Here is a 16,005-nt window from a genome sequence, read left to right as displayed (position 1 = left end):
CCCAGACTTCACCCTCCCTTCACCCCTCCCAGGGGGTATTATAACCCACCACCACCTCCTTATCCTCATCATCACCACACATAAAAAAACACACACACACACACACACACACACACACACACACACACACCCATCCCCACCCCCAGCCATGACCCAGTTTGGAGGGGATGAGGGGGTAAGTGAGGACCATTGTGAGAGTGTACCACAGGGAGAGAGGCAAGATGCTCTGCCTCCCTCATTCCTCTCTCTTTCAAGAAGAGCTCACACTTGGTTAAGCACACACACTGAGGCGCTTCATGAGAGATCGGCCGCGGAGCTGCGTGTTTTGTTTTCAGTTTTTTTGTTGTCGGGATGCCACTGTTGATTTTAGGTCAGGGCCATTTGATGTCACTCGAGGTTAAGGGGTATGTAAAGGAGGGTAAGTGAGACGAAGAGACAGAGATGAGGGGCCTCAGGTTGAGAGACAAAGGACACAGTACCTGGCATCTGGGAGAGAAGGAGTAGAGTGAGTATGCTGCTTCATCACTTTACTTTGCAGCTTGTGTCTTGTCTGTTTGTGCTTGTATTTTTGTATCTTCTCATTTAAATGTGATGAAAAAGGAGGAAACCAGATATTTACCAGGTCTGTTCCTGAACTCGTCTTTTAGAAGAAGTCATAGTTCTAACACTTTACTCACGGTGAAACTGAACAAAAGGCACAGATGCACACAGAGAGGCTGTTCCTGCCTCAGAGATTCTTCCTGTAACATATGGAACCGGTTTACTGTTACGTTTCTTCCCTTCGGACACTGTTAATGAGGGAACTTTTAGTTTCCCACGAACTCGGAGGGAGAATCGCTCCTCCACAACTCGCCTCCCTTCTGCAAAATGAAGAAGAATAGCTCATTCATTCATCCATCTCAGCAAAGACTTCCTCATCTCAAGAGTCTCTCACGTTTGACCAAAATGTTCAGCAGTTTTCCGTATTCATCCTTCACCAGTAAAAGGTCCTCTGATGTGAATGTCTTTATGTCTTCTGCTACTTGTTTTATCAGCCAGAGGCCCAACGCTGGGGTCCTCTATCTGCTCAACCCTTTGGAATTTGCAGTTTATTTGTGTTTCATGGCCGCATGCATTGATCACTCTGCAAGTAAGTTTCATGTCTGTGTTTGTGTGTGTGTGTGTGTGTGTGTGTGTGTGTGTGTGTGTGTGTGTGTGTGTGTGTGTGTGTGTGTGTGTGTGTGTTTGTGTCTGTCTGTGTAAATACATGCACCACGCAATCTGGTAGAGATTAGCCTATGAAATGAATATGATTAACAACTGTGATAACCTTCTGTGGGTGAACTCAGCTTAATGCAAAGTCACTCTGGGGAGTGCATGTTTTTAATCACGTCAGAGGCAAATTTGCTGCTCAGAAAAAAAAGCAGACCACCAGAAAATGTTGATACAAAATCCATTTTTAGCTATGGTGTATTCTTTTTTTTTTTTGCGGTGATTTGAATATCTCTGAGTACCTAACAAAGGAGCTTATCCAGCCCTTCATTGCAGGAGAAGGGGATCCACAACATAAGAACCCCCCTGTGCTTTTTAAGCCGAGCATTTTTGCCTGCGGTCTGTCCTCCACAGCGCTGTTATAGTATTTATCTCTACTCATATTGTGAATTCACAAGCAAAGGCTGTGACCTTTTTTACTGACATAAATTTGCAGGTTTTTATGTGTGGTCTCTTAGCACCAAAGCAGCCACGATTTAACCCACATATAACGATCCAGAGGGAGGGTTATCATGGACAGATGTGTGGCCAGCTACTGTGTGAGCAGATTAGTTTGATCTGTGCAGCCTGTGTGGGACAAGGTGGAGGCTCGGGAGGGCATCTGTGAAGCCTGAGGATGCCGCTGTCTGAACAGAGGGAGGGGGCACTGTGGCAACGAACCTCAAACAAGGACAGTGAGAGGAACATCGGCTTTAACAGAACCTGCTCAGAGGTCCCAGCCATTACTCTCATAGATCTCTGATGCTTTCATTGTGGCGTTTTTTTGTTTTTTGTTTAAAGAACGCATTAGCGCTGCTGGTGACAGCCTCTTTTATGAAATTAACTTCAATGAAACAACAAAATAGACAGCAAAATGACCCAGGTAGCACTCATTGGCTCTGGAGTTACCCTGATATCAACATTTATTCATTTATTTTTAGATGACAATAGTTTAAAAGAATCTCACAGGCTATTGAATAGTGGCACTCACACAATAGACCTCATTGTGCCTGAGTTTCCATCTCAATTATTCTCTACATTGTCCATTTTTGAAATAAAAGTGTTTCTTTTTTTTTTTTTAATATGATTACGCTTTACAAAGCCAGAAAATTAAATCTCCACACACACTGCAGCCCTTTGTTATCAGCGGCGAGGCTGGCTTTGGTCTGGATCTGCTCCGATTAAATTTTCATTGAGGATTTTTTTTTAATATAAAATGTAAAAATGTGACTCCTTCACAGATAGAACCACATTTTTGAAGCTAGCAGCGTAATTAACCTTTCTCTCTGTTGACTACTTTTGTTCTCTCTCTGGCTTTGCCTTGCTTAAAATCCTGCTTTGGCAGTGAAGACTGCTGTATAATTTAAGTTTTAGCACTAACTCCTTTTCTCCATGAATGCAGAGGGTTTGAATTAACAAGTGTGAAGTTTATTTGGTATCCCAGCTCTATCTGGTTTAACTGTGTCTCTGTTCTTACTTCAGTATTTTTTATTGAGTGAAATCCTAAATCTCACCGGTGTTCCAAAGAATAGAAAAGAAAAGCTCATATTTATCATATTATCACCTTTGCAGACTAAGTATTTGTGTTTGGCTCAGTGATAATGTTATTCTGTCAATCAGCATTGGTGCTACATTGAGTGATAGCAGACAATATCTTTGTGTCAAGTGTTAGACGATGGGAACTTGTAGCAGCACTGAAGAAAAATAGTAAATACCTAATATACCTAATATAGTACCTAATATTATATTATAGGACCATTAGCTGCTATTGCACATAAGACTATTAACAGACCAAACAAATCATGGCCCTTTATTTTCATCAACCACACACTTTCATCCCTGGTAACAGTAAAAGAAAATTGTACGCTGGGGTAGAGTTACATAGGTAAAAATCACTCTGCAGCATATGTTGCTCACCTGCAATAAACCTGGTTATATCAGTTACACCGAGTTCATAATATTTTATTTTCTAAAATTCATGAATCTGCAGCAAATATAACAAGAACATGTATAATGACACGAGAATCAGTTTATTGCACAGGACTGGATTTTTATGATTGAGAGCTAAAGGGCGTAATATAACATTCATGTGAAGGGGGGGGTCTGTCATTATGATGATGGAGAGAGACGGCAGGGAAAGCTGAAGCGTGCCGGTCATTAAAACTTTCAGACAAACCACTGAAAGTAATCAAGATCACATAAAAGTGTAACAGTCGAAAAATGAAGAGTGTTTTAGAGGCAGCGGTCCAACAGCAGATCAGCAGCATCGGGAGCCAAATTCATCCAGGCTGAAGAAAGAGCTGATCGTTTCTTTTATTGGATCTTTTACAATCTCTTTAAAGACACTATAAGAGATCTAACTGATAATTAGCATGAGACTGAAGAAATGTTTAAAGCCTGGACTGACGTTCATACTTCACAAGGGGAAAAAAAGTCCCGATGGGCAGCGGCTGCAGCATCTGTACGGATGTTTGTCTTTGAATGAGCCAATAGATGGATCTTTACAGGGGCCACACAATACATTAGTTGATATAATGTCCAATAATAGTTTCACGTAGCAGTTAAACATGTTTCATTTGTCTATAAGTGTACGTTTGTATGCTTCACTTGATTAAAGTTTATCCAGAGGCTAATAAATCTGTTAGCCTTACATAAACTCATTAGAGCTTTATTTCTACCATTTACAGTACATTCATTATTACTGCCGCTGGCCTGCGTTGATTAATATGAATGTGCCTGTGTGGGTATGTGTGTTTATACAAGGATCTGCATATACCGTATCAGAGCGTGAATATGTAGACAAACAGTTTAGAGACAGAGAGGGAGGACTGAGGAAATCATTTTAAAACTCCCCTTTTTTCACAGTGCATTTCATTAACTGTTTATTAACAGTTCAATAAGAGAGAGTCAGAAAAAGTGTTTCCTCTTGGGCCATCGGGATGTGACCTCTGACCTTTGACCTCTGTGCATCCTGTGTATTGTCCAGCACGTTGTCCTATTTGCATTGCCCTGTACATCTGCACTCATGGGTTTACATAACTGTATTGTATAGTTTGTGTTACAACCAAGATAAGTACATTTTTATACACTGAATAATTGCAGAGTTCAGCTGCATGATGGACCAGAAGACAGTTTTGCATTTTAATATATATTTTGCATATACTTATATACACTTTGTTCATATTTTTTTAATAACTCTTATTTTTACTTGAGACCACTAACTGTAACCACATACATCCGCATCAAAAAACATCAATGAAGCAGCTCACATTAATACAAAATATTAAAAAGATGCCAGAAAAGTGTGTTTTGAATGGAATATTAGTTATTTTCTCAGTTGGTTTTTATTTCCCTGCGTGCCCACGTGGGATTATGAGATGCTACTAAACATCAAAAATATAACAACAAGACAAGATCTACTGTTTACACATACGCAAAACCAAAAGAAAACATTCATAACTTTATATATACATCTACATGTGTTAACAGTTCAAAGATATATGTTTATCCTGACATCCCCATCTCGAAGGCTGCCTCTGTATTAACTGTTTAAATACACCCAGGTTAATATCTGTCAAGTCAAAGGGAGCTGACAGTGTTTAAGTTCAAATACAGAATCCATGACCTGTCGCCTGCAATGCACCTTCACCTGTTGCTGTGCAGAACTCCCCTAGATGACACAGTACATACAGTTACAACCTCCGTCCACCTGCAGTTGTCCCGTGCACAGGTCGAGGGGTTTGTCCCATGGTGGGCTCATTCCCCTGGTGTCCCTCCTGAGCCCGTGGCCCTGCAGCTGCAGTGCCGTGTTCACACCATGAGTCACTGCGGTGAATAAGGAGCACCTCAGCCAACCTCACTTCAGTGTTTCTCATAGTCAGGCCACTTTTGTGTTAAGGGACATTGTGGCTTTACACCACATGCTTCTCGAGGCTGTTGCATGGTGTGTGTGTGTGTGTGTGTGTGTGTGTGTGTGTGTGTGTGTGTTGTTTTGGGGGGGTTTACTATATCTGGATGTGAGTCTCTGTGGATCCCGAGGGATGGAAGCCAGTGACTGAGGGGATCCTTCCAGTGACGCTAAGCGTAATGGTAACTGTCTATTTGACTCAGAGCACGAGGTAGTGATATGTGGAGAGTTCACCCCTTAGGAACTGATCTTGTTGACCTTTGACCTTGTACTCTGCTGGTAGGGCTATGAGCTATGTCACAGGCTCTGAAGAAAGTGATGCTTTGATGACCCATCATTCCACAGTCACGACCTTTAGGGCTGATGGTTATAGAGCCATTGATCCTAAATGTGATTCCCTTTCAAAGCTCATTAGCGGTCTCCTATTATATAAAATCCCCGTGAGACTACACTGGAGGGGATTTTCTTCGTCATTGTTTCTTTTTCTGACTTTGGGACCAGCGACTGGTCTTTGTTTTTTCATGTTTTCATATGTGACATGATTTCCACCAATTAGCTGTTCATTCTTTATATCAAAGTAACAGAGAGAAAACCTGCCTGCTCTGTCTGCGCGCTGCTATTCGGGACGCTGACTCACCCTGCTAACTTAATGCACAGAGTCAGCTTCTTACCCCTAACTGCCCCACTAGCTCCCGCAGACATAAATTGGATGAGAAAGCAAAATGCCAGGTTATGTGTGGCTGAGGTAGCAGGAGTATTAAGCCCAGGCAGCTGTGTGCCTGGGCTGGAGCGTCTCTCCTGGTCAGGAGGGAGTGTGACAGACTACCGGGGAACTAAAGGGACGAAGTACAAGTATAGTTCATCGAAGCACACGCTGAAGTTCCTCTGTGTCCTGTGAGTCTCCGGCTCCACGGATGTATTAAACACAGTCCCCGTGTGCATGTAGTAGATTGAAATATGACTCTTTTAAAGATATTAGCAGGTATTGCCTAAGCTTCCCACCAGTGTGTCAGTCATTACAATGTCTTGTTGTGCAGCAAAACATTCTACAAAGCCACAGAATTTCATTTTAAATTCTAGTGGAAAGTTTCCAAAAATACCTAAATATGTCATTCAGAACTTTGGGAAAATGTGCGGAGATATTTTTAAAAAATTTGAAAATTTGTGTTTTGATATTTTACTCAGTGTAATATGTAATACTTGTGTGAAAGCAAACATACAGAACACACAGAAACTGTATGTTAAGGGGTTTATACGGTGGCCCAGACGGGTCAACTCAATGTAAAAGCCACAACACTAATCCAAACACTACAACACTTTATGTGGCTTAAGAAAGGAGATAAGAAAGGAATTTTGCTCTTAATTTAAACACGGCCAAAGCAAATATTGAACACTTTCAAAACAATTTTCACAGATGCTGGAAACCAAAACTCAAAAATCACTGTTTCACAAGAGTGAAATGTAGCAGAGCGCGAAGTGTACACACACAGTATATACACATCTACAACACACTTATTACACAGGTGGATGTAATCTGCATAATTAAACAATTAAACAGATCAGCACAGGAACATGTGATCTAACATAAGCACATTACAAAACACACATTAAATCCTCTACATCACAACTATTCAATTAAGTACCATAAGTTACCCAAAAAAAATATAATTATAATAAGAAGTACAACATGAAAAGACAAGATAGAAAAAACAGAGGATACAGTAATAATAATACATCTGTTGCAGCACAACGTTAAACAGCCTCACCATTATATTACACCAAGCTGTTTAACCTTTGCAGCCGACTGTCCGTCCGTGCAGCACAGTAGAGTATAGTAGAGTTATGTAAAGAAACACAATGATGTAATGTGGGAAAAGTCAGACAGAGCTGGACCGTGGAAGGACACTGCGATGACTCTGCGCGCTTGTGGCAGCCTCTCACTCCTCTGCGACCATGTGCTGCTTACTCACACGCCATGTCGGTCACAGACGCTCACAGTTCGCCCGCTCACAAACTCCTCACTTCTTACTCTGATTGCAGGATCGTGCACAGTTCAGGCAGCTGTGCACTCAGAGTGATGGTGCGTACCGGAGTATGCACATACACTCAAAGGATTCCTGACATCTACCTCCTGTGTCCCAAGCATGTCCTTTTATGGTCAGAGTGATCGATACTCAGCACATGTTTCATCACAAGGCTTCTTCAAAACATCCCGCCCCTCTCCGCTCCCACTGGAGACACAAAGCAGAGGACTGGGAGCTGCTGCTCGTCTCCTCCAGCGAAATTTTCCCTCTCGCTGCAGCTGCAGCTCCAGCTCACTCACAGTATAAGCTCTCAACCTGCTTGGTAAGGATATCGTCCCTGGAAGCCCTTTAAACCCCAACCTAAGCTAGTATTCATGGTTGGATTTTCCTCTCAGTCTGGCTGACAATAAGCCATGCGCTATTGCGGCTTCATAAGGGAGGAAAAGTTCTGTGGAGTTGTCATACTCATCCCCCAAAGCCGCCCTGAGGGACAGCAGGGTTTGGGTTCAGCTCCACTGCCTGAGCTAATGTGGGTCTGCTGTCTGACTACCCGCTCCAACGGTTTGTGCCCGGGCCACCTGCTGATTCTGCTGGTTTGAATGGACTGCCTGAAGCCCAGACCTAACCTACATAGACAACATGTCTTTCTTCCTAAATTGTGCTCACACACACACACACACACACACACACACACACACACACACACACACACACACACGCACATAAGCATGACACACCACAGCACAATGCCATTTACCTCCCAACCAGAACAAACCAGTCAAGTTAATACAATCCTGAAAACTGCACCTCACACAGAGGAAGGCTCACTAAGAGGATTTATTTCTTCAAAAAGAGATAGGCTGTTAAATAAAGTGTGTGTGTATTTGGCGATAGCAAATTCCCTATTTGGATTATTTCGCCTCCTTCTCAGTGCTGCTTGATGGTATTTTTCTTAATACCGATATCCTCTTTCCACCCTGTTTGGTCTTCTAATTCCCTAAAAAGCCTGAACTTGACAGCAGCCTCACTGTGGCATTGAGCTCCCAATATGTATATCTATGTGTGTGTGTGTGTGTGTGTGTGTGTGTGCTCCTCCAAGCAACAGATCAAATTAAGGATATAATGATGCCTGAGCTCACAGAGGAACACTCATTTTAATTAAGGCAATTGTTATGTCAACCCCTTTCACATTTTGCCACTGAACTTGCAGAACTAATGCTGTTTCCACAGGGATAAAAGTCTTACTTGAAAATTTCAGACAAAGCTTACTACATGCTTTGATCACATTTTGAAAGTATTTATGGTGAACTCATCCTTTTTTTCCCCCCTTTTCTCTCCTCCTCTTTCTCCAGAGTCTGTGAACAGGTGAGAGAGGGACACTGTCTGCCCCACTGTCCAGCGACACCATGAGCTGGAGCTTCCTCACGCGGCTGCTGGAGGAGATCCACAACCACTCCACCTTCGTGGGGAAGCTGTGGCTCACCGTGCTCATCGTCTTCCGCATTGTTCTCACTGCAGTTGGCGGAGAATCCATCTACTACGACGAACAGAGCAAGTTTGTCTGCAACTCGGGCCAGCCAGGCTGCGAGAACGTCTGCTACGATGCCTTCGCCCCTCTGTCTCACGTTCGCTTCTGGGTCTTTCAGATCATCTTGGTGGCGATGCCTTCTCTCATGTATATGGGCTATGCTGTCAACAAGATTGCACGGTTGGATGAATCAAAAGGAGGATGTGGATCTGCTGCGGTCAGAACAGGAGGAGGGGGCTACACGCACAGGAAGCCCAGGAAAATGTGCTTTGGAGCTCGGCAGCACCGCGGCATCGAAGAGACCGAGGAGGACCAGGAGGATGATCCCATGATCTACGAGGTGCCAGAGATGGAGCCCCCAAAAAGGCCACGGGACCCACTGCAACCCACACCCAGACCCAAAGTCCGGCATGATGGGCGCAAACGCATTCGAGATGAGGGGTTGATGCGGGTCTACGTTTTGCAGCTGGTGTCTCGCACGGTGCTAGAAGCGGGCTTCCTTGCTGGCCAGTACTTGCTGTACGGGTTCCGTGTGACGCCCGTCTTTGTGTGCTCGGGAAAGCCTTGTCCTCACAGCGTTGACTGCTTTGTGTCACGGCCTACAGAGAAGACCATCTTCCTGCGCATCATGTATGGTGTCACTGTCCTCTGCCTCACACTCAATGTTTGGGAGATGCTCCACTTGGGGATCGGTTCCATCTGTGACATTCTTCGCCGTCGCCGCTGCCCGCCTCAGGAGGACGAGTACCAGTTGGGTTTGCTGGGTGCCAACGGGGGTGTCGAGGGCTCAGTAGGGGTGGCAGGGCCTGAAGCAGGTTCTGAGGGAGGGGTGGGTGGAGACGGAGCTGCTGATTACGTGGGTTACCCGTTCTCGTGGAACACTCCATCAGCTCCACCTGGCTACAACATTGTGGTCAAACCTGAGCAGATGCCCTACACGGACCTCAGCAATGCTAAAATGGCGTGCAAGCAGAACCGGGCAAATATCGCGCAAGAGGAGCAGCAGCAATTTGGTAGCAATGAGGATAACTTTCCCACTGGAGGGGAGGCCCGCGTGGCTCTCAACAAAGACATGATCCAGCAAGCTCATGAGCAGCTGGAGGCGGCCATCCAGGCCTACAGTCAGCAGCACCGGGCAGAGGAGCAGCTTGGGGACAATCAGGACGACAAGCCCCAAAGCAACATCATCCAGGCCCAACCTCAGCCACAGTCGCAGCCTCAGAAAGAGCGCAAGCATAAGTTCAAGCACGGGAAGGGAGGCAGCAGCGGAGGAGGCAGCAGCAGCAACAGCAGCAGCAGCAAATCAGGAGAGGGAAAGCCCTCTGTATGGATTTAACCCCACAGACAGAGACATGTATTGAAACCCTGTACATACAGTATATTAGAGATTGGATGAGGAGCTGTTGCAATCTTTCTTGGATATTTAAACACCGCTGTGCCTTACAGAATCCTGCAAGCTGGAGAAGATGTGTGTTTGTCTACTAAGGTGTGTAAAAAAAAAAACAAACAAAAAAAAAAACCGTGATGTTGCAGCTGACAGTTTGTTTTGTCTGGGCTATCACTGTCTAACTTGAAACATCACACCAACACAAACTCTATTAGGCTACAGTCTGTCGTTTACATGTCTCATTCTCCTCAAGTCCTAAAGCAGATTATTGACCTCTGTTGTCTTGCCGTTCATCCTTTCTTAGGGATTTGAGCTTTGGAAAATTACTGAATGATACTGAGGTCTCTTGCAAATCAGATTGATCCCAGATTTGACCTGTAGCTCATTTTCTGGCCGCTGCTCTGCAAAGACACGACTCCATTAATACATAGGCATCCTAACTCTTGGGACATGTAAATACTATGACATCAAAATGAAAGGGATGCCATGCCATCACCATAGAAATGACTTGTTATGACGTAAAGAAACTTCATTACAACGTGAATAATGCAATAAAATGAGGCATAATTGAGTGGCAGCGCCTAAAGCAGTGACTTCATAACGCAGTGACAGCGTCACCTTCCTGAAGGCTGTGTCCTGTCAATCATGTTCAGTGTCTGCTCTCTCTCTCTCTCTCTCCCCGGCGTCGATCACAGTGTTTCGTTGCTGTGACTTTGAGTGTTTCTATATGTTTCCTGTGTATGTGTGTGTGTGTGTGTGTGTGTGTGTGTGTGTGTGTTTTGATAACAGTGCTACACTAGCTGCTGCTCAGGAGCCGCTGAGTACAGCAGGTGGCTTTTTAAACAAAATTTCCTGAAAGAAATTTTTTGTTTGTTTGTTTGTTTTTTAACAAGGTGCATAAGTAATCCAGTTTTTATACCTTAACTCTTCAGCTTCTCAGTTTCTCTCTCTCTCTCTGGCTCTTCATGGCTCTCGAACAAGGCTGCTCACTACTTCACTGTCGCTCCACCTGCCTTGTAGTTGACTGCCCCCTGGTGGCTTCTTCTACTTGGGGGGAGTAGATACCAGTTGCCAACGCTACCGATCCAGCAACACTTTAACCAGCTGTGGTGTTCCTTTCCTAAAGCCTTGTGTTAGTCAAGTCTTCCCAGCGCCACGGGTTCAGTGTTTGATGCGCAAGGCTGCAACATCACCACCTTGTAATGGAAAAGGTATAAAAGCCATTACTATAGTATAGTGAGACCAAACACTGTTTGTGTAATGCAAGTGTCAGTGCCAAGATTTTAATGCCAGGCCGCTGTGAAGCCTGGTTGTTTGTAGCTTTGGAATACTGTGGCCATGCTACTCCAATTGTGGAAATATGCCTATGTGAGACCAACCCTTTTGTAAAAGTCACGTTTTTTTTTTGTTGTTTTTTTTTTTATGTATTACAGTTATGTGTATTGCCTTTTAGAATGGGATTTAAAAGAACAAGCTCCAAAATTGAGTCAATTTTTATGTTCAAGCCTGTGTTTTATATGAAAACTCTTTTTTTCAAGTACATTTTTTTGTAAAATAAAGACAAGACAACAAGTTCTTTAAAAAAAAAAAAAAAAAAAAATTAATTACTTGTATGAATATTTATGGTTATTGTGTTTTAAATTGCCTTCTAATTGTAAAAAAAAATGTGAAATATGACATAGTATATTTTTATAAAATGTCGGCTACGGTGACTTAATGACGTCAAGAAAAAAAAAGCCAGACTTTTCCTTGTATGTTACAGTATCAGTATTTAATGTACGTAGCAACAGTGTTATTCCTTTTCCAACATTGCTCTGAGATCGGCTGAACAGCTGTATGTGTGTGTGTGGAGACAAAGAAGAACAAGATGGGACAAACTATTCAAACTCATCCCCAGCATTGCCCCACGTAGCTCTCCAAACAAGCTGAGATTTCTTCCTCATTTCATGATGGTGAATTGGGAGGGGGAGAGAAAGTCTGGAAAGCTGGCACTTTCTGTCTTTGGTTTATCAAACCATATGTGGAAGATCAGCATCTTTGCCTGAATAGTGAACTAGCTCAACAAACCACGTGAGGCTGTGAGGCTTCCTTCACATGAAAACATGGTGTACTTTGACTTTCTCTGACTGGTTTGAGCACCATCAGGCACCACATGTCTGTTCAACAAGTCCAGGCAGCAGCAGGCAGACATAAATCACCAGAAGTACTTCATCCAGCCACTCCCCAGAGAAGTGATTGACACTGGCTCCTCTGATGCCACCAGGATCCCGATAAGCCACTGGTGATTTACTAATAGTCTCCCAGTCAGAGTCAGAGTTTCATCCCCTGGAGGCCAGTCAACCCTCATTAAATTCTTCCCCAGTCATCAAAGTTTCGCGACTAAAGTATGTTTAGTCTAGTCTGTTTGAAGGGAAGGCAACAAACTGTAGAGTAAATGGTTATCAAGCAGCTGGTGATGTTTTGTAGTTGGTGCCAGCTGGAGCCACTAGAGGGCGACTTCCTGTCAAAGGAGGGAGCACTTCAGAGCGGGTGAAGAAAGGGTGTTTTGAGAAGGTGCCATGGGGGTACTCAAAGACCCCATCTGTTTAAAGTCTGCATGACTGGCAGCTTGGCCTTACATCTCCACAGCTATTCTAGGTTATGTGGCTCAGACATGTTTTTTTTGTGTGTTTTTTTTTTAGAGGGAAAGTAAGGAATTCAGGCAGCTATCCAGGTCAAAAGAATTACCCTGTGGCACAATTATGTGTTTGTCTCACCCTGTTCTCTTTTCTCTATTGAATGACTGAAAGGGACAGGGAATAAGTTAGAAAAGAAAGTGTGCTCACTGGACAGAAAATGGCTTTTATTACTAGGGGAGATTGGGGACGGTTGCAGCACTCAGTTACTCAGAGACAGTTTGAACTAGACCAACCAAACTTTTATATAGGCTATGGAACTTACATCTATCTGCTAATTAGTCAAACCACTTAAAGATGATTACATATGACACATCATCCACAATATTTATTTAAATGGAAAAATTCAGATGTTACAACTGACCCCAACCCTGGGGACGGTTGCAACATATTGAAAAATACATTCAATTTCACAAATTAACATGATTTTTGTCTCAATAAGCACAGTATTCTGAAATATGCATTGTTTTTGCATTGTACAATAATATAGTATTATTATTTATTCAGTAATATTTATCAAAGAACAGTTATTGAGTTTTGTTTTATGTAGAACATAAAACCTACCTTGAGTGACAATAGGCACAATTTATCCTATTGCTTATGATAAACAGAACAGGCAAATATATTATAAGACCACGAGAGGCTAACAAAACAACTGGTTTATATTCTCTGATGCTTTAAAATTAGCTGCATATTTTTTTCTCTTTTGAACTAAAAATGTTGAAACACACTGTTGTGTGGTCTGTTTTGATCTGGCTGCTTAGCTTGGGGACAGTTGTAATAACTTGTTGCAACCATCCACACCATGACAGAACATTGTGTGCTAGCTAGACACACTGACCGCAACACATGCTAACTATGTCACGTAGGAGTCAATGAAACAATGATTCAAACTAAGTAAGTTTGATTAATTCAAGGTCAGGACAGTTTGACAGTTTTTTTCAATAAATGCAGCAGCGGATGTTGAAAGTGTTTTCTGTCTTCCTGGTGGGAGGAGGGTCTAACTGAGCATGTGCAGTGTGAGTGTCAGCACTCCAGCATGTTTTTGATTAGAGTAAGATTTGTTGCAATTGTCCCCAGTCTCCCCTAATTTTATTTGGGTCTATTGTCCTCTGCATTTTTGTCGCTGTCCTGTGACAAGCATGTGTCACTGAAATATCACCAGGGCTTTTAAAAGAAACACAGGACAAACCAAAGAGAAAAAATATCTGGTTTTCTGATAGTCTTACATTAAGTGTAAGCTTTGACCTTTGTGACAGTGCTTTTATAAGATAATAATAATAGAGGCAAATTCTTTGTATTTGTGAGAATGCCTATGCATTTAATTCTTTATGGATTTTCAGCAAAGAAAAACAGTGGTGTACTGGAATTTAATTTTTTGGAATGGAAACAGATATGCATGATAAAATCAATTAAATTTGTGATGTTTCACTTGACAGAGACAATATGCATTTGAGCGCCGACCACACCTTAAGTTGGGGAAAACAATGCAGGTGTGATGCCACCATTCACAGGTACATCAGGACTGGTGAAATCAGCGCTTCACAATGTTGGAACAATAGTGGGATAGACAATTATTCCTTTGGGATTTATCTCTGTGCTGTATATTAACACAGTCGGAGAATTAAAACTGGTTGTGTCGGATGAAATCTTTTGTGGGTCTGTTCATCAGGGATACCACAACGTCACCCTCAGCATCTGTCTGTCTACGTAAAAACGTTCAGAGGAAAGACTGTTCCGAGGCTGTGTTGTTTCCCTACATGTTTCTTATATAGTCACCCATGTGGGACGTGACAATGAAACCAGTGGTATTACCAGTACAAACTCTGATTCATAAATGCATTTGTGTGTTTGTTTGTTTTTCTATGCCTTTTTGTAAAATGTACATTTCTTTCAGTGCCATTCTGGTGTCCCCTGGCAAAATTTTTTTCATATTCTTTGATGAATACATTTGATTTGCATGTGAAAAGACCTATTTTCCTACAAAAAAATAAATCAAAAACACATATTGAATTGAGTCTCAGCATCTTTTGTTTTGGTTCCACAGCAGAAAAAAAAACCCCACCAGGAAATAAATAAAAGGCTTCCTACTTTTGAAACATTTGAGTTATTGTCCTATTCTTGTGTTCAGTATGAGATGTGAGTTTGATGTAGCTTGGTGGGGAGCGGGGGGGGGGGGGGGGGGTCTCTGTGGTCCTATCAGGAGAATTATAGACACACAAGCTGATGCTGTGTCACTAGCAGGAACAACACCGGAGACCAAGGAGATGTCACTTCAGCTCATGTCAGCCGTGTCATCCTGTTTGTCACTTTGGCAGCTCATCCAGTGACAGCTGAACTTCAGCCCGTGATGAGAGAGAGCATCTGAGTCTGTGAGGCTTTAAATTACATTAATGCATTAGGAGCTCAGTGTTTGTTCCAATTAGCCACTGATTTTAAAAACCCAGTTGACCTTGATAACACAATCATTTATTCAATCTGAACTGAACCATCTGTATTCAGGGCTTCTTGGGAATTGAAAATATGAGGATGAAGATGAATATGTGTCCTCATTCTCTTTTTTTTCCCACCCAGTTTTCCACTTTGTGTCTGTCGTCATTAGCGAGTTCACAGCCACACTCACTGCCTGGAGAATAGACAACAAAAATGGAAATGGAAAGTATGTTTTTGTGATTCTTTGAAATAAAAAAAAACATTCCCCCAGAGAGACGAGCCAGTGGGAACGAGCAGAGTGCTGCAGCTGGGTGTACAACGAGGTCACTGCCGATACGAGTGGAATCCCGTGACCCGATGTCTGGGATGGCAACTTGTGGCAGCGGGCTATTTTCTCTAAAACATTTCATCCCATCAGCTGCCTAATTGGCTGGATGCACTGACCCTATACAGATGTCATTCTAGAGATGGTGCACACGAGCTATTATTATGCATTTGGAGACAGGAAAAGAAGAGTATACACAAAAGCTTCCCGAGAACTTTTAGCTGCTTCCGTGGTCAGTTCCCCCCCCCCCCCCCCCCCCCCCCCCCCCCCCCCCCTCTCTTGGAAGAGTCTGTGTGTGACATCATCGTCCAGATGTTTGCATGTCTTGTCAACATGGTAACTGTGGGATACCCTGCAGCAGGACATGCAGAGGATGTGAAGTGGAAGGTGCAGTAACATATAGGCCACTGATATAACAGCTGTATGGAATATGGAAATATATGAGGCCTTATAATGGACAGAAATATTACTATGGATTCATGTGTTTGCAAATAAA

General features: G+C 42.9%; 1 protein-coding gene across 1 annotated transcript; it reads left to right on the top strand.

Annotated features, from left to right (window-relative positions):
- The first annotated feature begins 217 nt into the window (after nt 1-217).
- LOC111217528 (gap junction gamma-1 protein-like) lies at nt 218-11,580 on the top strand. Its single transcript, XM_022739440.1, has 2 exons — nt 218-505; nt 8,514-11,580. The coding sequence occupies exon 2, from the start codon at nt 8,568-8,570 to the stop codon at nt 10,023-10,025; it is 1,458 nt and encodes a 485-aa protein (XP_022595161.1). The 5' UTR covers nt 218-505; nt 8,514-8,567; the 3' UTR covers nt 10,026-11,580.
- The last annotated feature ends 4,425 nt before the right edge of the window (nt 11,581-16,005 follow it).

This window comes from Seriola dumerili, unplaced genomic scaffold (genome assembly GCF_002260705.1).
Source record: "Seriola dumerili isolate Sdu_G_001 unplaced genomic scaffold, Sdu_1.0 BDQW01000044.1, whole genome shotgun sequence".
Taxonomy (NCBI): Eukaryota; Metazoa; Chordata; class Actinopteri; order Carangiformes; family Carangidae; genus Seriola; species Seriola dumerili.
Note: the sequence above shows the minus strand (reverse complement) of the source record. Positions and strands in the feature narration are given on the sequence as shown.